Source organism: Balaenoptera musculus, chromosome 10 (assembly GCF_009873245.2).
Source record: "Balaenoptera musculus isolate JJ_BM4_2016_0621 chromosome 10, mBalMus1.pri.v3, whole genome shotgun sequence".
Lineage (NCBI taxonomy): Eukaryota > Metazoa > Chordata > Mammalia > Artiodactyla > Balaenopteridae > Balaenoptera > Balaenoptera musculus.
The window spans coordinates 3,423,537-3,445,365 of NC_045794.1; the positions used below are offsets into that span (position 1 = coordinate 3,423,537).

The 21,829-nt window shown below is 60.8% G+C and overlaps 1 protein-coding gene and 1 long non-coding RNA gene across 7 annotated transcripts in view; one reads left to right on the top strand and one right to left on the bottom strand.

The window, feature by feature from the left end:
- Positions 1 to 21,829, bottom strand: part of TSPAN11 (tetraspanin 11) — a 64,577-nt gene that overhangs the window by 2,648 nt on the left and 40,100 nt on the right. For all 6 annotated transcript variants that reach the window (XM_036866948.1, XM_036866951.1, XM_036866949.1 and 3 more), the window contains exons 5-8: positions 8,521 to 8,595; positions 7,338 to 7,442; positions 5,899 to 6,057; positions 5,485 to 5,571 (exon numbers count right to left, since the gene is read on the bottom strand). In XM_036866948.1, the coding sequence (XP_036722843.1) occupies positions 5,485 to 5,571; positions 5,899 to 6,057; positions 7,338 to 7,442; positions 8,521 to 8,595 (426 nt within the window). The remainder of the gene's footprint in view (positions 1 to 5,484; positions 5,572 to 5,898; positions 6,058 to 7,337; positions 7,443 to 8,520; positions 8,596 to 21,829) is intronic.
- LOC118902519 lies at positions 9,614 to 13,760 on the top strand. The gene is made up of 3 exons (XR_005021573.1): positions 9,614 to 9,730; positions 11,928 to 12,054; positions 13,142 to 13,760. It is a non-coding gene; the product is annotated as an uncharacterized LOC118902519 (long non-coding RNA).

A 21,829-nucleotide genomic window follows, 5' to 3' on the forward strand; every position in this document is an offset into this window, starting at 1 on the left:
CCCACGTCTCACTCGCCCATCTCTAAACGCAGAGGGTGAGGACCTCTGTTCCCCACCTTGTTCTGCTTGCCTCCTCCTTCGTCCTCTCCCTCTCCTCCCTCGCGCGCGACGATGCACTGAGGACGAGGAGGTGAGGCCGTGTCAGGCCAAGGAGGCCCAGGACTGGGACGGTGGCCCTGATAAAGATGGCGCCGCTGGCTTCCGGCTCCTGGCCCGCGGGAGGGGACCCTGGGAGGGCAGCCCATGACTGTGCCGTGGACAGGGTCCAGGTGGGTTTCCCAAATATAGGAAACGGCACCCCATCTCTCCCAGCGGCTGCTGCTGACCTGATCTTTCCAGGGTACCTCTGGATGCACACGGAGGAGGGCAGGCTGATGAGGACGGCCTGGGGCTGGCAGACCCTAGTTTTTCTTTGAGAGGCTCAAGGAGAGAGCAGAGGTCGAGCCCTTCTGTGCCCCCTTCCTCCCTCCCCTCTGTCCCCACACGGGAGTTTCATCCCCTGGGAACCCAGCTTTCAGCTTTCAGCCTTGGTGCGAAGAGCAGCTAATCCACCTCTGGGATTCAGAGCCATGGGCTCAAAGGCGGCTTAGGAGGTTATCTCATCTCCCGCTGGCTTTAAGCGGGTGGCTGTCACAGTCATTCCACCCAGCGCGCGTGCAGGCCTCTGCCCTGTCCCCACCTCATGGTTTGATGACTTGTCCTGGGGGGTCATCTTGTCAAGGGGAGGCCAGATGGGAGCAGCTGGACCGGCACAGACTCGTGGCTGCGTCCCCTACGGCACAGCTCTCACGCCGCGGAGGACCCGCAGGGCCGAGCGTCCAGCACGCGCACTCTGTACATGACATGTGTCCCCAGGGTGCCCCCAGGGAAGGCACGGCGAGCTGGACGTCAGCGCGTGTCCAAACACGCACACACACACCACCCTGATGCATGCAGAGGGGCAGACGATGTGCTCATCAACACGTGGGCACATGTACACACACGTGTACACACACATGTGCACACGCATACATACACACACACCACCCTGATGCATGCAGAGGGGCAGACAATGTGCTCATCAACACGTGGGCACATGTACACACACGTGTACACACACACGTGCACACGCACACATACACACATACTTTGATGCATGCAGAGGGGCCGAGGATGTGCACACACATTCACACACGCACACGCATGCACACACACACCACCCTGATGCATGCAGATGGGGAATGGGCCCAAACTATCCAGTCCCCGAGGGACCACCAGTGTCCCGTTCCTGATAGAGGACAAGTAGAACTCAGCACAGACGGCTGTGAGCAGAGAACACACAGGCCGAGGGGGCTGCAGGAGCAGGAGGTGGCAGAGGGTGGGCTGGACAGGCTGCTGGGCTCAGCCTGCGTGGGGCACGGGTGAGCGGTGCCCTCTCCTGGCAGCCTGCCTGGAGGCGGTGTTTACCACACGCGGGCTTTTTAACAGGGAGGCCGGCATGCTTTTAGCCTCTTGTGAGGTTTCTGGGACGGCACCCGGCTGTAATTACAAGCATCAAGGATGGGCCAGGGAGGTCCAAGAAGCCGTTCCAATAAGATCTTTCAGTTCCCCTTTAAATGACCTGCAGATCCCAATCTCGCTGTCCTGTGGGTTTCCGGGCTCATGTTTCCATCCTACGCTATGGGAATGTCAGGGTGGGAGTGGGAGTGGGTTAGCTTCTATCTGGGGTTCTGTGACTTGGATTCAGTCATAACCTCTGAGCCCCAAGTTCCCCTCTATCAATAGGAAAACCTCCAGACCGTTCACAGGTCCAGAGCCTTCCCAGTGAGATTCTTTGAAACCCAGTATGACAAGACCAACACCACAGCACCCAGCCCCTTCTGCACCCTGAGCCTGTGAGAGGCTCCCCAGGGCCCTCAGGATAAACCTCCCCCACCCCCCAGCCAGCCAGGGCTTTGCACGTGCAGTCCCCTCACCCTGGCATGCTTCCCCCTTCTGCTTCTTTCTGTCAAACTCCTTCAAGGCTTAATTATATATCACTTCCTCCAGGAAGCCTTCCCTGACTGCCCATGATGGTTCGGGCCTCCTATGTGCTCCCCAAACCCCAGGGCTCACACTGTGACTGTGTGTGGCTCCTGTGTTCTGTGTGTCTCCTCCCCTTGAGTGAGAGCCCCTAGGAGAGGGGACCACGTCCTGCCGGCTGGTGTGGCGTGGCACTGGGCAGGGCGCCTGGCACACAGCAGCTCCCGTTACAAAGCTGACAAAGAGTGCTCGCCCTACCCCTCCTCTGCCCACCCTGCCCCTGAGAGGGAGGCTCCCGGATTCTGTGTGTGAGGAGGACAGTCGGAAAAGGCGCTGAGCCACTATGTCCTTTTTAGATAGAAGCTTCCTGGCCAGAATACGCTGGCAATTAGCTTCCAAAGTGACCTCAGCGTGGACAGCCTCCAAAGTGCACCCACAGAAGGGGACACGAGGGTGGAGCTGGGTCCCGGCCGGGTGCCCCAGCTGTAGGTGAATAGGTGGGGCCATGTTCTCAGCCCCAAGCACACACGTGAATCACCTGGAGGGATTTAAAAAACACCCGTGCACAGGTCTCACCCCAGACCAACAGCCAGGATGTGTGGGGATGGGGCCTGAGCAGTGGTAGTTTTTAAACCTGATTCTACTGTGTGTCCAGGGTTGACACACCCGCCTAGAGAATCTTCGAGTTTTTCCAGGACTACAAGCCTATGATTTGGGGCACTTGCAGGTCTGGAAATCCAGTGTACGGAGTCACCCAAGACGGGAGGGTGGAGGGGCCCTGCCAGCTCTTGCTGAAAGCGACAGGTGCACCCCCAGAATGCACAGCCTGGCAGGTGCGGGACCTCCGTCCTTCAGTGTCCCCACCAGCCCCCAACTGCTGTCCCAACCTACAGCCAGAGCTCTGCACTCTTCAGGGACACTGCTGGCTGGTTCCAGTTCTTTAAAAGTTGTCCAATCGGGCTCCCTGTAAATTCCCCTTCCTGTTTCTGTCTGTCCTCCGGCCCCTCCCTCCCCCGCAGGACTGTCTTGGGGGGTTAAGGACCGGGAGGGTGCAGTCCTGTCCCCAGCTCCTGACCTCTCCCACTGCTGACTTCCAGGCCCCCAGGGCTCTTTCTCACGTTTCTCCTCCTGGCTGCACGCTGGACCCACCAGGGAGCTTTACAAGCACACTGCCGCCTGGCTGCCAGCCCCAGATGGCGTTATTTAATTGTTCTGGGGTGCAGCCCAGGCCTGGGGCGTTTTAAAGCTTGCCAGGTGACCTCAACATGCAGCCCTCAGAGGCTCCAGGAGGCCCGTCCCCCTCTTGCATCCTGGCCACCCAGCCCGCCAGCATCTCTGCAGGCAGACCAGTGTCTGGTCCACACGCCCTGGAGGCACACGCGATGTCTGGCTGGAATCAGGTTTGCTACGTTCCTCGTGTTTCCTGCTTGGTCTTCAGAGTATTCATGGGACATCTACCTAACGTCCCAAGAAGCGGCAGCACCTCCGTCTCACTGAGGCGGGATCCTTCCCAGGAAGTAGGAAAATCGCGGGAGGCCAAATGCTTCCTGAGGGCTCTCACGCCAGGCTCAGCTCCCGACTCCTGCTTCCTTCCATCGGATCAGCTCTGACTTCATGTTGAATAACTGGGCTCCTGTGCAAGATTTCCAGGACGAGATCGCTGCTGCTTAAAAAAGGCTTGCAGACATCAGACTCCTCCATTTTCCAGGTAAAGAAACTGGGGCTCAGGAGGGAGCTGCAGTGCAGCTACAATCAGCTGCAGTGCAGAGCGTCCCCCCCACCCCCGGTTCCGGCTTGCGGCTCCCCGGGGGTCAGTGCACCGGGCGGCTCCCCCAGATCACACAGAAGAGGGGGCTCCGTCTACCACGGGGGCCCTCTGACTCCAGGCAAGACTTCCCCCTGTTCCTGAGGACAGGGGGGCATGACCTCTTGGCCTTGTATCTCCTGGGCCTGGGGTCTCCGAAGCGCCAGGCTGGGCGGGTCGGGGGAAGGTGCTGGGTGCCTGGCGGAGGATGGCAGCCGGGGGGCTGGCCTGGTTTGAGCCCCTCCTCGAGGCTGGGTGGTAGCTCCAGAGCCAGCCGGCAGGGGGCGCTGGAGCCCGGGGCTCGGCCGCCGCAGCGGAATGGATGGAGAAAATGAGCCAGGGATGGGGACCCGGCGGTGGCCCGGTGACACTCTCTGGGGCGTGAGCACAGTCCCGCAGGGCGCTGTGGAGGATGAGCCGCCCTTGGTGGGGGTCAACGGGGGGCTGCGGGCACCTGCCCTCGACCTGGTGACCCGGCCTCCTCAGCGTTACTCCTACAGCTGGACTTGTCCCACCCTGACCTCAGGCTCAGCGGTCATCCCGCTCCCTGCCCTTGGCCTCACTGCTTCATCTTCAGCTTCACGCTTTTGAGATCAGAGGTCAGGAGGAAACAGACGGAGAGTGCGGCCCAGGTCCGGCCAGTGTCCGCAGAGCAGGCCCCCAGCACCTGAGGTCGGCGACAGGTGTCCGGGAAGCTCGGGGGAGCAGGAGCTGCAGTGCAGAGCGTCCCCCCACCCCCGGTTCCGGCTTGCGGCTCCCCGGGGGTCAGTGCACCGGGCAGAAGGCCTGCCTGGGCGGGCGCGAAAGGGCCGTGTGAGTGCCCCCCACCTGCCGCCCCCGGCTCGCTGCGCCTGCACCTGAGTGTGGGTGAGGGGGGCAGGCTGGTCTGGCCAGGAGACAACTCGGCTCTGTTGAGAGACGCTGTGCCCACGTAGAAACGATAAAACGGTGGTGGGTACCATTTTCTGAGCGTCTGCTGTCTGCTCAGCGGTGAGCCGAGTGATCTATGTGCACGACGCCCGTCCCCTCTAGTCACCCAGCTGGGTACGATCAGCTCCTTTTTACAGATGAGGAACTGAGGCTGCGCCCGCAGCTAGACTCCTGGGTGGTGGCCGGGGGAGGGGTGTGGAGCGGTGAAACGGAGCAAAAGGCATCGCTTATCCCCAGAGCACAGAGCTGGGTGTACATACCCCCAGGGGCACGCACACGTGCATCACACACACGTGCGCACACACACATAGGAATGAGCGCGTGTCCATGCTTGAGAATATACACATATGCACAGCACGCCTAAACACATATGTGCATCCGGCCCCGACCACGTACACCCAGGTACATGCAGACACACCCATGGACCCACTCGGACCCCAGCAGGCTGTGCACACACACCCCCGCGTGCACACACAGAGTGCATGCACATACCTGAGCCCACACTCCCACTCCTCCCAGGTCTCTGTTCCTGACAAGCTCAAGGTGGCCCCAAGGCCCAGGTATTTTCCTTCGTGTTTTCTGGGGAAGAGAGTGAACCTGGCTGCAGAGGGAAGAGGAGGGGATGGGGGAGGAGGGGGCAGGCGGGGCAAGGGTGGGCAGAGGGCCAGGATCTGAGAGCTCAGCTAGCGAGAGAGGGCCTCAGAGTTCCAGACACTGCCCCCCGCACCCAAATCCCTGCTGCAACTCACCTGCAGGCAGGCCACCCCGATGCCCACCGCCCCCATGAGCAGCAGGTGGTCGGCCAGGAACTGCTCCAGCTTGGTGATGCAGCCTCCCTGTAAGGTACGGAAGGCAGGTCACACACCCCTTGGCCCAGAAGTGCGTGAGGATGGGGAGGGAGGGCTGGCTGGGGCGCTACCTCCACCCAGCTCAGCGAGGCCAGATACTTAAAGAGCCTTTCAAGTGCCCGTGGGCTTCTCAGGTGGCCCAGGGGCGTGCCACGATGTCCCCGAATCTCCCAGGAGCGGCTGCCGCCCCCGGGCTCCGTGGGGACCTTGGAAGGCCCACCGCCGTCTCGTGGCCAGTGAGTGAGTATGGTCTCCACCCCGCCCACCTCGACCCTTTCCGGGCCCCCTGCCCGCCCCGGCAGGACGGGCACTTACCTCCACCTTGTAGATGTTGGAGGGGTGTGCCCGCTGACCGCAGCGTGCCACCACGGTCTTGCAGCAGCTGTCGGGCACCCGGCGGCCCTCGGCCTCTGGAGACAGGATGTACGTGCTGTGCTGCCAGTCGGCCGAGCTGTTGCTTCCGCAGCATCTGAACTGGAGCAAGAGACGGGGCTGGAGGCGAGGAGACGCCCGGGGTGGGGCGGGACCCCCCAGCCCCTCGCTTCCGGGGCCGCAGGACAGCCTTCAGATCTCAATCCAGTCCCTCTCTGCTTCCGAGATTTCCTCCCTTCCCCTCTTTTGAGCAGGAGCCTGGCTCTGCGGGGCCCTTCTCTTCAGGCGGGTGGAGAGCCGGTGGCAGGAACGCCCATCACCACCTTTTTGTTCAGCCACGTCCTTTAAGGAGACTGCGCTGGGTGTCCCTGGGGCAGGGAGGGTCTGGGAGAAGATGTGGGGAGATGGGCGCCAGCGGGTCCCCCAGGGAGTGGGGCTGTGTACCACTGCGTGCAGGCCCAGGGCAGCACCAAAACACCAGGGGGTGCTTTCCTGGTCATCCAGGGAGGTAGGACACCCCCCCACCGGCACAGGGTCCCAGCCTTCCCAGAGGCTCAGATGCCCCCCATCCAGGCCTCGAAGCCTCAGATCCCCTAGACCTGCCGGACACAGAGGTGTCCCAGAGGCCACCACACAGCCAGCTCAGCGCTGAGCAGAGGGGCCGGTGTGAGTGCTGAACAAGACCAGGGTCTTCCGCACGGCTAAGGGGTGTGGGGAGCGCCAGCCCGGGCCTCAGGGGAGCCGGACAGCTGGACACGGTTTACTTCCTGCACCCCGAGTTGGGGGACTGAGACTCAAGTCCCTGTAGGGGCCACAGAACACGGCTGTTATGAGGCTCTCTGGTGTGTGGGGTGGAGGTACATTTAGTCCAGTTAACAAGCATTTATTAGGCGCCTGCTGTGTGCCAAGAGTGAAGCTAGGCCCTGGGCCTGAACTTGAGTCAGAAGCTCCTGGCTTTCCCAAGCTTGTCACTGACTATCGCGTAGTAGGAGGGACGGAGATGCTCACGTGGACGACGTACGCCACGGGCCTGTGTTCACGCACGTACGGTGACCACGGGGGGCCCCTCGCTAACCGCCTCCTCTGTACTGGGCTCGTGGCCGAGTGCTTTACGTGACCCGCCGCTTTCAGGCCTCACAGCAGCCCTCGTGGAGGTACCTGGTTATCCCCACGTTACGGGGGGCAAAACTGAAGCCAGAGGGGCTAAGCGACCTGTGCAGGTGGCACAGGAGGACAGTCCCACGGGATTCCCAGCACCCGCCATGCTGTTCCCTGCTGTCCGTGCTGTTCCCTCCTGCCTGATTCCTCGGGCTCCTCTGCTGCCCCGCGGGACCTCCCTGCGCTTGGCAGGCCTCCCACATAGGAACCGTGCAGGTGCTTACATCCTGCTGTAGACGGTCTACGGAGGCTGTGATCTCCGCAGCGCCGGGCTGCCTGTAGTTCTCGGCCAGGGTCCGGGTCAAGTGCTGCTTCAGCTCTTCGCTCAGCTAAGGAGGGTGGAGAGGGAAGGTGCATCAGCAGAACCACCCACGGGCCCGCTGCCAGGCCCGCTCCAAGGCCGCGCCCACTACTCTAGAGCTCCTTGAACTTGAACGTTGCTATGGCCGAGGCCTCCCACACAGTGACCTGGGACCCCGGGCGGGAGGCGGGGTCCCTAGAGATGGTGTTGCAAAGGCTGGGGACCTGCGTTAGGGGGAGTGTGATGGGCAGAGCTGGGAGACAGGTGGGGCCCCAGAGCTCAAGGCTGGTGGGGGCGCGGGTGAGGCTAGGCACTGGGTGCCTTTAAGTCCAGTCGTCCCTCGGTACCTGGGGGGTGGTGCCAGGACTAGCACGGCTCTTCTGCGGATGCTCAAGGCCCTTGTACATAATGAGATGGCGCAGTATCTGCATATAACCTACGCACATCCTTCCGTACACTTTGAGTCATCTCTAGATTACTGATAATACCTAATGCAATGTAAATGCTGCGTAAATAGTTGTAAACACAATGTAAATGCTACGTAAATAATTGTGCACGGCGCTTTCACTACCGTGGGCCCAGGTTAGATGACTGGTCAGGGAACTAAGATCCCGCAAGCCACGCAGCACGGTCCCCCTCCCACCACCCCACCCCACCCCCAAAAAAGTTGTGCATGGCAGATTCAAGTTTTGCCTTTTAGAACTTTCTGGAATTTTTTTTTCCAAATATTTTTGATCTACGATTGGTTGAATCTGTGGACCCGGAACCCATGAATATGGAGGGCTGTCTGTATCTGTTGATTTTTATTTTGATTACGAGGTGATATTCAAAATATTTACAATCGTTATCCTGAGGACATCCATCAGTCGTATGGGCGCTGGCGTGAAAGGACAGTGCAGTCATCTGTCTCTACCAGCCGAATATCACCCTTGAGTCACTGAGCACCCAGTGGGAGGGGACCTGACCATGGCATCCTTGTCCAATGCAGACGGGCGAGGCCCAGGACCACCTTCATGTCGCTGCCTCCCCACGCCCATGCACCCCTCCCCATGCTGTCCCTCCTGGGGGAGCCGATGGGGAGAGTACAAGGAGGACGCTTCACTCACCCTCTGGTAGTACACGTGGGCCAGGACCCCCGCCACCAGCTCAACAAGGAAGATGGCCAGCAACAGGCAGAAATACTAGGAGCGAAGAGATAAGGTGGTCACGGCCGGGTCAAGCCTGGGCAGGCAGCCGACCCTTCAGGACCTCTGACAAATGCTTCCCCAAAGCTGAGGGGGACTCCCATCACTCACAGCTTCTTCCTCCTCTTCCCAGCAGCCCTGGACACACCCGCCTCTCCTGGCTGCTGGCCTGGAGTTCCCCACTCCACCCTTCATGCACCGGTCTGCTGTCAGTTCATTAATCCGTCCACCCACCCAATGTTTATTAAACACCTACTGTATGCCAGGTATCGTTAAGTAAGGCAATTATTGGCCTCAATTGTTGGTGGAAGGGACAGATAAGTAAGTGACTACAACGTTGTGTTATAAATGCTACTATGGGTGAGGCCCTAGAAACTATAGGAGGCCCCAGGTCGGGGAGGGCAGTCAGAGAGGGCTTCCTGGAGGAGGTGACACCTGAGTGGCATCTCTAAGGATGAGATGCCAGGTGAAGGAAGTGGGAAGCACATGCCAGGTGGAGGGGAGAGCGTGGGAAGCCTGGAGGGTGCAGAGAGCTCCGGGGGGTGGAGGGGGCTGCAGTTCAGGGAGTGGGGAGAGCCGGTGAGGCTGAGCGTGTTGATGCTGGCTGGGCAGCAGCAGCCAAGGCTGCGGAACAGCAAAGCAGAGATCCTGGGAAAGGCACCGCCCTTCAAGGCCCTGCAGGGGGCTCTAAATTCCCCTCACCACCGCTCCGCACATGTGTCACAGCCCTGCTGGCTGGCTTCCAGGCTGTGCACTCGGCTGTGACCGGCAGGAGGAGGGGCCTGCATCCCTCTCCCACTCCCACCTGGTGTCACTGCTTGGTCCTGGGGTGCTCTTACAGGAGCCAAGGGGACGGAAATGCATTCCAGGCCCACGTGGCTGGGAGGGGACAGGGAGAGGGAGAGGAGGAAGGGGAGGAAGAGGAGGGCGGTACTGTTGTCTGCAAGCGGCCCCTCTGGGGCAGCTCAGCCCCTCCCCCTGAGCACTGGCTGGTGCCGCCTCCTTCCCCCCAGGGCCGCCCACCCGCCTGGCCACGCCAGGGCCGCAGCCCCTGGTCACTGGATCACTGGATCACTGGGTTCCAGGGAAGGCTCCGCCTGGGGGCGAGCTCTGAAACTCCAGGGCTTATCAGGTAGGGAAAGGAAGGAGGGCAGGAGGGGATACAGATGGCAAGGAGACAGTTGCAGGGCGGGGACTGCGGGGCCAGTTCCGAGGTGATGCCTGTCCATGGGCCTGCAGGCCTGGCCCGGACACCTCCCAGCCCACAGGGGAGCTGCACAGAGAAAGAACTTTCCACCCAAGAGCCAGGCTTCCTTTCAAGTTAAGTGAATCCAGCAGCCCCCCATCTTACTGGGCCCCATCCCTCCCAGCATCAGAGCTGCCAGTGGTGGGGAAGCGGGGATGTGGGGAAGCGTTCCCAGTCTCTGCAGGAGTGGAGACCGCCGGGCCTAATCATCTGTCGGGCCTGAGGCAAGAGCACAGTGGAGGTCCCTGGTCCCCTTCCCCCCTAGCCCAGGCTCAGCGCTGCACCAGGATCTGTCCGTCCCCCACCAGGGGCACATGCCCGGCCCGCAGCTCCTCTGACACGGCGGCCCCTCCACTTCCCCTGCCCGCCCGGCACCGAGGCCGCTCTCCTCCCTACGCGCAGTGACCGCCAGTTGCTCCCCTGGCTTCCTGGGTGCGCGCCGCGTGCCCACGCTGGCCGTGCCGGGGGAGGGCAGCGCTGGCCACCTTCCTTCTGCAGCGGGGGCCGAGGCTCCTCTCCGTCACCCCTCCAGCTGCGGGTCACGTGGGAGGGTGGTCCTGGAGACGTGGCAGTGTCGTGCTGCTCCGGGGACGTTGCTGCCACAGGTGCTGTTGAAGCCAGGCTGGGGAGGAGGGTTGATGGGAAGGGAGGGGAACCCAGCCACATCCTGACACGATGGCAGGCTAAATGAATACCTGCCAGGCCCTCAAAGCTGTTCTGACGCATCAGCAGGCATCAAACAGACTACCCAACCTGCCGGAGTCGTCAGGAGGGGAAGGGTGGTCCCGAGAGGCTGTGACGCTCCCTCCCACCCAGGAGCTCCGGCCGGCCGTAAAGATGCCTTTGTGAGGGGGGTCAGGGCCGGGCTGGGCTCCGCGGGACGGAGGGCGGCTGGGTGGTCGGTGGGCACGGCCACTGGTTCTGGGCAGTAGCTCCAGCGGCAGGAGGGCTGCAGGTGTGTGACTCACCTGCGCGGGGGAGGCCCTGAATCATACAGAGCTCGGGGTGACAGTCCCCACTCACTGGGATCCTGCCGCCCCGGGATCCTGGCAGCCTGGCTTCTGGAGCTGGCCGGCTGGAGCCTGGGCAGTGGGGCCGGGCTGGAGGGCTCTGCCACGTGGCGCCCTGAGCTCTAACACGCCTCGCCTCTGCCCTCCGCCTTGCCTTCCACCAAGCCTCCCCTGACGCCCCGGGTCCAGCCAAATCATCTCCCCCCACAGTGCAGGGGGGCTGTCTGCGCGCACAGTCCTGAATGCAGGCCCAGCCTCCCAGCCTCCACGCCTCTGCCCTGTTCTCCTGCCTGGAGTTCCAGGCCTGCCTGGCTTTCCACACGCAGCTCCGCCACGGCCTCCACGAGCCCGCCCTTGGGCCCCAGCCACATGCCTGCAGCGCTTCACCTGCCTCGCGTCCCGACAAGAACTCCCGCTCTGCTCCTTCTCCCCCAGACCCGGGTCCCCCCCTGCCTGCCTTCTGTGCCTCACGCCGCAGCCCCGGGTGTGGGCGTGGCCTCCGCGGGGTGGGGGGGAGGGACGTCACTTCACCCACTGCTCCCAGGAGCCTGCTTCTGGTGCTACTGTGCTGTCTCTCTAGGATGACCGTGAGCTTTTGGGGAACAGGCACCCTGTCTCAGGTTCCTCCGGCTCTTCCGCAGGGCCTGGTGCCGAGCTGGGTCTAGATGCTTGGAAAGCAGCCCTGGATTAAGATCTGCAAGTGCGCTTCTTACTAAGCGTGCCTGTGAGACGGGGAACTGGCCAGAGCACGCAGCCCACACGTGGGGGCAGCAGCTTAACCCTTTTCTGATCCGTGGGTGGCGTGGAGTTGTTACTTTCATTTCATTTATACCAGTGGTTCTTCACCTGGCACGATTTTGCCCCCAGGGGACGTCTGGCAATGTCTGGAGCCATTTTTTGTTGTCATAAGTCGGGGAAGGAGTGCTACTGGCACCTAGTGGGTGAAGGCCATGGGGACACGGCCAAGCCTCCCACCGTCACAGGGCAGGCCCCACGGCAAAGATGATCTGGCCTAGATGTCAAGGCCAGTGCCAAGGCCGCCGAGAAACTCTGATTTACACATTTACCTTCAGGTTCTAAGGCTGATGCTGGGGCTTGATTTGCATATGTGCCCGTATGCACTACTGGAGACATGACAAAAAAGATCTGAGGAAGGTTCTCTGGTTCCTGAGAAGCCTGAAACAACACGGACAGAAGCAGGTGAGGGGTTTTACCCTGTACCTGCCTTGGAGGGCAACTTTGGGGCAGGAAGTTGCTCACCCCGACTCAAGGGAGGATCAGGGACGCCTGCAAGGCTTCAGCTGAGGGCACGCTAGGACCTGGGGCGCAGAGAGAAAGCTGCTGGCCTGGCTGTGCCCTGGGGCCCCCGGGTGGGTCCCTGGGGAGAGGTGGGCTCTTGAAGTCTGTAGATAATGGTTGATTCTGGGAAGCCTGAAGAGGTAGGTTCTGGAGCTACAGGCTACCCGCTTTAAACTTGGTCTGGTGTGGGTTTGGAATTATTGAACAAAAGTCAATGAAAAGCTCTCAGATCCCCTGTGAGTAATTTGGAGAGGTCATGTTTCAGTATAAGTCAGGACGTACCGGACCCTGAGCCCACCATTCCCAAGAGACCACCAGAATTCCTGGCCTGTGGCTTAGCAGGTGATGACCCAACTCAGGGGGTGCTGCCTTCTCCGGAACAGAGGAAAGGCAGGTCTTCTACAGTGGGAGCAGTGGAGAGCATCCCTTCCACCGAAACACCCCTGAAAGCCCCAAATTAGCCCTGCCGGGCAGAATCAGTGCCTTACCCACCTGGGGGGTCCCCAAGCGCACACGCTGGGTGCTCCCTGCACGGCCCCGCTCATCACAGTGCTCTGTGGGCGCCAGCATCACACGTGTGTGTGGAGAGCCTACAGCCTGGCCGAAGCCACGTGGCCGGCGCATGGTTGAGTCTGGAACTGAACCCGGGGATTCTGGCTGCAGAGCTTTGTGCTCACGCGCTGGGTCACCCTGACGGCTGATGGTGGGCTTATGGGCTGGCTGAGCTCACAGCATGGGTGGGGGGCAGGGTTAGGTGGATGCCGGGTGTCAGGTGGTGACAAGAGACAGAGGGGAAACCCAGGCACAGGAGGGTCTCTCTCCGGCCCCCATGCAGCCTCCAGCCCTCAGAGCCAGCCAGGCAGGCTAGGTGCGGCCCCTCCTGGGCAGGTTCCCCCGGCCCCCAGCAAAGGGCCCTGTGCCTTCACGCCTGTGCTGGGGTCATAGCCGCAGCTCTAACGCCCACGTCTGTCCCCTTCGCTTTACTCAGCCCGGCCTGACCGTCTGAGAGTCTGGGGGCCGCACAGCTGGGCTACACCCCGAGAGTGAACACAGGGCTGCACCTTGGTCTCTGCGGGCCCTGCCGGTGTTCGCTGCTCCGACCACGTCTGTGCTGTGCAGCTGACAGCCGTCAAGTGTGAGCTTGGTCAAGGCCTCCACAAAGCCCTCCTGGAGCCAAAAGGTCCTGACTGCGACCCTGCGGCCCTCACCCTTCCTTCTGACCCCCGCCTGACTCACTGGCCTCACACCTGTCCCGCTCCCAGGAGTGTATAGGCTTTGAGCCCCGTGTGCCCTCCTGCTCTGCCCTGCCCCTGTGTACCGCGGGGCGAAAGGAACCCACCCCACGCCAACTCCCCCTTGACCCTCAAGCCCCCTCTGAGCTTTGTGAGCAGCCGGCCTCACACTCAGCCCCACCCCCAGTCCTTCCAGAATCGACCACCAGAATCCTGGTCTGATAGAAACCAGTAGTGAGAATTCCAAAGAAAGCTCTTGTAGCCTCTGCCCCCAGAGCCCTCCATAAGGACACGCCACTTCCAAATACACCAGACTGGACCCCAGACACAGAAGGGACCAGCCTGGTAAGCATAGAACGGGACCCAAACATTCCCCTCCACCCCTGTACCATCTACCAAAGTTTTTTTTTTTTCCCCTTTAATTCTCTAATGGAACAGTTTGAACTGGAAGGCAAAGTTGGATATTTTCTAAAGCTACAGATCCCAAACGAAGCTGAAACGGCACAGGACTCTCTGAACCAAACCGATACTTTCTTTAATAAGAGGCTCTGCAGGACCCATGCAGAAATATTCCTCATTGTGACATTTAGGTGATTAATTAGAAGGTGAGTCTTCAGATGGATTTACTCTGCACGGGGCCAAGCCGAGATACGGTTTCTGGGGCAGATTCACTGGTGCCCACAAGAGCGGGCAGCTCGGCCCAGCTGGTGCCATCCTTGAGGTAAATTTTAAGAACTTTATACCATTGGACTTGCGGAATTTCTCCACGGGATTGATTCTATCACAAAGAAGGGAGCTTGGCCGAAGCTTTCCTCCTCTGTCCCCTCTGCATTCTGCATGATTAGCGATGGAAACCAAGCCACAGCTGGAAACCGGGCCCAGTGTCCAGGCAGGCGGGGCTGGGGGTAGAGGAGCCGGCCTACTCTGGGAGATAGTGAGAGAGCAGAGTCAGGGTGCAGCCGAGATTAAGTCACGGGGAGAAGAGCTGGCCTGCAGCCCCCAGCTTGGCTGTGTGAGCTGATCACAGCCGTGGGAGGGTCAGGGAGCTCGGAGCACGGACCGGAAAAGGCGGAGCCAGATGCTTAAACGGCAGTGACCTCAGGGCGCGTGATTTTCTGGTAATTAACTGCCGGCTGGAGGCTGTCAGGGCTCAGGGCGCAGCTGCCCGCCTGTTCGTGCAGAAAAGAGAGGATGTAGATTTTGGAGCCTTGAGCCATTCCAGTAACAAGATGTCACTGCTGGAAGGATGAAGGTGACCTCTACCCTCCTGGCCCAGCCCAGGGCTCCCAGCCCAGGCCGTTCAGCCACGGCGACTTCAGCTCTGGGCTGCTCTAAAGGATGCCAGAGTGTGCTCTGGCCCATGTCTGATGCTAATACAGTATTGTGTGCTGGCCCAAGGGGCTGGGAGCAGAGAAGACAACCGGGGCTGGGGAGAGGAGAGCCAGTCCACAGAGGGAGGGGCAGTTGGAAGAGGGCAGAGGAGGGAGCAGATTGGCCGTGGGGAGGCAGGAGGCTTTCAAGGGACACAGCTAGAGGATGCAGCTGAGGCCGTCCAATGCCCGAGCCAAAATGTTGGGGGTCCAAAGATCATACTGTGGGGTCACAGGAGGAGAACACATTTCCAGAACCACAAGCCAAAGCCAGGCATCCACTGGATTTCAGGCTAGGACTGCTAAGAGTTCAGCTGTGTGGGCGGAGAGAGCAGGGTCCAGAGGGGATGGCAGGGCCTGGCTGGGGGGATGAGGACCAGGCTCCCCTGGAGGTAAGGGGCCCAAGGACTTGGGGGATGCCACTGCCTGATGGACTTGGGCTCGGGGGGGGGGAGGTCACCCACTGCTGCCTCCTACGAGTCCCCTGGAAGGGCCTGGATGTCCCTTGGGGCTGACTTCTCACGGGCCCTGGAGAGACGTCATACAGCCTGCGGGCACCTGTGCTCACGCCGGCACAGATGAGATTGTGCAAAGGGCTGGAGTAGCACGAAGCAGGTGGCAGGGACCCCAGGATGGGATGGGTGCCGGGGTGCCCAGCAGTGGTCGTTCTAGGACAGAGTTGGCTACTGGGGGAAAGGGAGGCTGAGCAGAGCTCCTGCCAAGCCTGGAGGCTAGGAAAAGTCCGGGGACTCAGAGAGGTCAGGGGCTCTGATCAAGCCAAACGGGAATGTCAGCCACCCACATGGTCCTCTGTCCTTTCATACAGGTGTCTCGTATTCCCCACTAGCCTCCAAGCCAAGACGGGGTCTTAGTCCCTTCCACGTCCTCTCCCCTGCCCGCCCTGCCTTGTGCCCAGAAGGGCAGGAAGTCTGGAATGTGCTGGAAATGCTTGTTGAGGCGGATGAATTAGGCGGCCCCATCAGTGTAACTTGGAGCATGAGTTGCGGAAAATTGGAGAGGAGAAGGCGGCGGAAGGTAGCTGGCTGTAAAAACTGCCCCTTGTAGATGATTTGCGCCTACAAGCAGGCGGGAATCAGTTATATCTGCTGCAGCCCAGGAAAGGTGGGTCTTGAGCCCTGAAGGGTGCTGGTCAGAGAAGAGAGTGATGTCACACAAGGCGCCCTGGCCTGGGAGTCTGGCCTCTGGGACAAAATGCTGTGTGACCCTGGGGGAATCCCTCACCCTCTCTGGGCCGTCTGCATGAAATGTGGGGCTAAGATGGGAAGAATGTCTTGGTGCCACAGCTGCATCCGTCTGTGCAGTCAGGACCAAGCCTCCTCTGTCCTGGCCTCCTGCCTCCCTGCAGGGACCTCTAGAAGGACACCCGGATTCTCCCCCCATCCTTACTCACGGCTACTCCAATCTGCTTGGCCAGCGGGCCTCCCTCCCTCCCCTTGGGGCCAGCCTGTCCTCCGGATGCCACATTCTCTGCTCGCCACCGCACGGTGGGTTGAGTGGTACCCTTCTTAGGCGTGTACGCGTGTCTCCCCAGAGCTGGAGTTGCTGAGGCTTCTGGACACGGGTGTAAAGCCACACACTCTCCTCAGCTTCACTAGGAATAAAGGTGACACCTGACTGCCATCTCTCTGTTTCCTGCTCTTATGCTCCATTGATTCTAAGCACCCCTAAAGCCTCCGTGTGATGTACGGTGAGATGGAAGAGGGCACCCCGTGTCCCAAGGCCAGTGCCCGGACCCGACACGAGGGCAGCGTGTCCAGACGGCTGTCCAGCCACCACTCCCGTCCTGGTGCCAGTGGCGGAGGGGCCTGCAGCCCCAAGTCTGTGACGCGCTGCTACCACTGCCAAGGGGTTCGGATCAGCCGGTGCACTCACCTCACTGATAGGAAGGAAGGTGGGTCCCGCCCCCTGCCTGCACCCGTGGCTCATGCTGGCCGGACAGGAGCTGAGACCAGCTCTGCAGGGCCAAAGCAAAGCGGGGGCAGTGCCCAGCTGCCCCCGCCAGCCACGTCCTTCCAGGAGTCCCGTCAGAGTACAGCAGGAACGCTGCTCTCAACAACCTTGCCAGCTGCCTACATGGGCGCTGGTGGGGGGGGAGCTTCTCCTCTCAGATCAGCTCTCGCCAGCCCTCGCCAGGCCTTCCTTGCTGGGCGCGTGCTTGTGGCATAGGGTTTGTCTTAACGTTAACGTAAGGAGTGAAATGATACTGGGAAGGAAAAGCGTCTGCATACACCCGGGGCCTCCAAATATTTGTTGAAGGACTATCTGCTGTCCAGATCACCTGCTCTGAGGATCTCCTCCGTTGAAGGGCTCAGTGATCAGGGCACTGACTGTGCCCAGCTAGGTGACAGGGACCAGAGCACGTCCCCTCCCGGTGACGTGGTTAAACCCAGACTCTGTTGAGGAAAGGAAGCAGGAAGCCGAATGATGGAAAGGCAGAGGATACTCCCCCAATCAACTCCGGGGTTTGGGACGCAAATAGATGCCGTTTACCAACCATCCCTGCCCTTCTGCAACGCACAGTACAGACACAGGCACACAGATGCAAAGGGACACAGACACCCACACACACTCTGCCTCTCCGAGGTCAGTCTGCTCTGAGACCTGCTCAGCCCCCACTGCGGGGTGATCACCCACCCACACGTAGCTGAGGTAGACTCATCTCCAACCCAGCCGAAGCACTTCTTCGGTGCACAGCCGACCCCTGCACCCCGCAACGCCCTGCAGCCCGCCCTCCACTTCCCAGTGCACCAGGTGGCAGGCAGCTGGGTAACTTGTCCCCAGTTCTCACCTCCCTGCTTCTCTTTTCACCTGGGACGCCAACGACGGGCCCCGAGTCACGAGAGGGTGCGTGTCCACTCCCTGTGTTGGAGGTGTCCAGGAAAAGGGGACCGTGCCGGCTGGGACAGCGGAAGGGCCTGGACCAAGCCGGGGTGAGGGCCACGGGACCTCAGGCAAGTCTGTTTCTCTGCGGCTGAGGAGAGGGTGGGGAGTTCACTCCTCAGCCGCCTGGCAGCCCTTTCTGCGCAGCCCCTGAACCAAGTAAGGCCAGCAAGAAGGAGGCTGAGGGGAAGGATCTGCGGGGCCTTGAGAGGAAGGGGTCACATCCATCAGGCTGCCACGTGCAGCCCAGGGCCTCTCCCGCGTAGGTGCGACAGGCCCCTGCTGGGAGAGCGGGCTGGGGTGACCGCGGGGGCTCTCGTGCAGCATCTCCAGGATGGCTCTTGAGGTTATTTGTGCCTGCTTCCCCAGGAGCCTGGCGAGGGTCCTCCTGCCCACGCCAAGCGGATGAGGAGCGGCCCTCTCCTTCCGATGGGGCGGAGCTGGGGTTCCCCAAGCCTCGGCTGCAGGACCCATTCCTTTGACGCACGTGGACAGTGACTCGAAGGTCAGAGTACCACCAACAGACGAGGCTGTGACCACCCGGCTGGGTGGCTGGTAGGGCCCTGGCAAAGTAACGTGTGGGTGAGGAACCAGCCCGGGGAGGACACGGTCCAAGGCCTGGGCGAGGGGACCCGGGCACCCTCCACGCCGCCTCCATCCCCTGCTTCTACAGAGACAGTGGCCCAGCGAGCTGTGGGGACCCTGGGAGTCACGGGCCTAAGAATAACTCCGTTTATTCAGGCTCCTTCTCAAAGGAGCTGGTGATGGTGATGCAAATGATAATTATAGCCACACTTTATGATCTTTATATAATGTGGTGACTCGTTTCCTAAGAGCTAAAATACTGTCTCGTTCTCCTCCTCACTCCTCACCCCTGAACGGGGATGGGGATACCAAGGTGGCCGGGAGTGGCCGGGTGACTTCCCAGAGGTCCCGAGGCAGGCCAGGCGGGATGCGCTACGAACTGCTTTACAGCCGCAGTCCTTCCTCCTTCGGTTAACCACGTCTGGATGTATCTGATGGAAGTGTTGCAACTTGGGGTCCCCTCATTTTCAGAAACTCTTTCTACAACTTCCTTCTTTGAGTCCATCCCCTAAATAGAAAAGAACCCCTGACAAAGACCAGTCGAGCCTGAACCATCTATCCTAATCTTCATCTGGCTGAAGATATAAAAGTGTTCAGCGCCCATATTCCAAACTCTACAAATATCCCTTTCTTTGGATCAGGGTGGCATCTGTGCTGGTCATCGGCCTTGGGCTGAGATGGCCTGAATTATCTGGCTCTCTCAAGCAGCCTGCGCTAAAAAAGAAGATCTGGTGTGAATAATTTAAACCCTGTTCCCTTTCCCCCTTGCAGATTTCTGGCTCCGCGCTGATCATCATTTCAGCACCGGCGAAGATGTGCTATTCCTGTCCCCGATGAACATTTCCTTCTTGAGAAAGTGACTCTGAGGGGCTGCAGATGTGCTGGGGGAAGGGCTCGGGCCAGGATGGATGCTGGGCCCGAGGGAGCTGGACCGCCCTCGCCAGGCAGCTCTCGGGGAACTTTTGATGTCAAGCCCTTCCCTCCTCCTGATCCAAGCTGGACACACATCATTCAGATGCCTGGTCTTTCATCTTCCCCTTTCCTCTTTAGGGAGCGCTTTGTATAGAGCTACCCTCACTGCGTTTCTCCATTTAGCTGATTAAAGATTTCAAAAGGAAGTTAGACACGGAGGGGGAAGAAAGAAACGAGACCAGGAAGGAAGAAGCTCCAGGAACCACAGAACACTTTTAAACTGACTTAAGTATCCCTCTTGCCTCTAAATGGGAGCATGGGTTTTAAAATTCCTACTTTGTGTTAACCTAAGAAAAGTCTTCCAGCCGTCTTCTTGGCTTAAACATTCAAATGCTCAGTAATTCAGAGGCCAATGGGCCAGGATGTGGATTCCTCAGGATCCGCCCCCTCACCTGTGCTCTGTCCTTGGACCTGGTCTGTCTTTGGTTCTTTCACGGGTCGGGCGGGGGAAAAGCAAAGGAAGAAGACGCTAGGCTTCCAGGTTTGCTGTCTGTCAGCCCTCATCCCCAGGCTCCTGGCGGCGGGGTGGCTGTGTGTGTGTGTGTCCACACACGCGCTTTTTCCTGACCTCACTTTCAACCTGGTGCCTCTCTGATGTGTCTGGTTAGCGATGTCGGGCCAGAGAGCTCATCGGTTCTGGGCGGGTTAGAAGTGACCGCAGGCAGGAGGGTCAAGTGGGGCTGAGAAGAAGGACGGCATCTCACACCTGCCTGTCCAGCAGCCCCTGCGCCCCCCAGGCCTGCCTCCAGGCCCAGGGAGACGAGAAGGCCCATCTGTTTGTTGACCCTCTGAAGTTCAGAAGGGTGGGGCAAGAGGTGTGCTCCCGGCCCACAGGCCAGCCCGAGCCCCTGGCCTTCCTAAGTCTTCGCACGGTCTCTGCCTGGCCCCAGGCACAGGGGTGGTCCCCAGGCCAAGTGACGGTCAGGCTGCGACTGGGGAGGCTGGAGACGTGTTTTCATAGTGGCTCGGCCTAGATGGTGGGACATGTCTCGCGGATGGATCGTGTAGGAAGGGGAGGCTGAGGTCAGTGCTGGGCGGGCAAACAGCGGCCAATTACAGTCCCCTCGGCTCTCCTCTGGTCTCCGAGACGCCAAGGGGAAAAGATCTTACGGTTTGACAGCCTCCAAAAAGGCCACTAACGCTGAGTACCCCCTTTAACACCTGGGTGACCCCCACTCTCCCCGGGGTCCTGCAGCCCCTTGGATGGAGTGTTGGACTCCATGGCCCTTGGGTTCACTTCTAGCCTGGATGAGTTCTGACCGTGCACAGTTATTTCTGCACTATAATGAGGGCAAGGGCTTCTAGGGTTCCACCCCACCCCGTCTCCTGCCCTGGGGCCTAGCTGGGCCCCGCGGGAGTCACTCTTGCACCCCCAGACTTCTGAGGGCAGCCGCTCTGCGCAGGCGTCCACAGACTCGGGAGACGGTGTCTCTGCCCTCGCCGTCCCGCTCGGCGTCCCTCCATCACGCTTGGCCTCCCCAGGTGACGCGGAGGGGATTCTACCAGAGCAGCGTCCACAAGGCAGCCCCGGCCCTCGCTGCCCCCAGGTCTCCCAGGCCGGCTTTCTCACCTGGGGGTGAACGGCACCTTCTAGGGGCTGTGCTGAGCGGCGGGTGGGAGCAGGGGCCCGGGGACGGCCACCCGCCAGCAGTGTGACGCAGACCTGATGGCTTAACCTTTCTAACCCCACCTTGCTCTCCTCCAAAACGTGGGGCTGGCGTGAGGATCAAAGGAACTAACACGCCTGAGTGTGTAGAACGGCTTGGCACACAGAGGTCACGACTCCTGTGATTCTGCGGGGCTGCTTTTAGAGGAAGGGGGTGCTCCGTGATCCAAGCCCATTGTGTTATAATCGCGCCCCGGCAGAAAGCAGGGGGCTGTTTCCCAGGCTGCAGGGGACCACGGGCCACAGGACTCCTTTAGAACCAAGAGGGAGGGCTCTGGGTGGGAAGGATGGCCGGCAGCTTGCCTCCCAGGCCAGAGGGCTCAGCCCGAGGCCAGAGGCCAGGGCGAAGGCCCTGCTTCCCGCAGGACCAGGGCTGAGCAGGGCAAAGGGGGTCACGGATGATGCAGGGGACGGGCTCTCTCTGGGCCCAGCAGCCCCGGTCCCTGTAAGCCTCAGTCCCAGAGGGCTGGACCTCCCTGCCCCTCACCACCAGCTACACCACAGGCCCGGTCCCTCAGTCATGTCTCGTGTCCTCATCCAGCTCACACGGGTCCCATCACGGGTGTCAGCAGGCTCACCAGGACTCGGGAGCTGGGGACGGTTGGCAGGGACAGCCTGGCTCAGGGCGCCCGTCCCACGGCTGGAAGGACAGCTCCAGTCAAAGCCACGCTCTGGCGTCTGGTCCCCGTGGGCCTTCACCCCCCCACCATCCACGCGGCCCGCACCCTGCTCGGGGTGACCCTCAGAGAAGAGCTAGGGACTTTTTCTAGGCCGGGGAGGGCTGTCCCGCTGAGCCTGGGCACAGGTGCTGCTGCCTCCAGAGCTAAAAACTAGGTCACGGCTGGCGAAAGAGGCGGCGGGGCTCGGCCCCTCCGGCCCCTCCTCTCTCTGCTCAGACGCGGGGGGCCGAGGCTGCCACGTCAGCGATGGGCACGGGAAGCGGGGCAGGG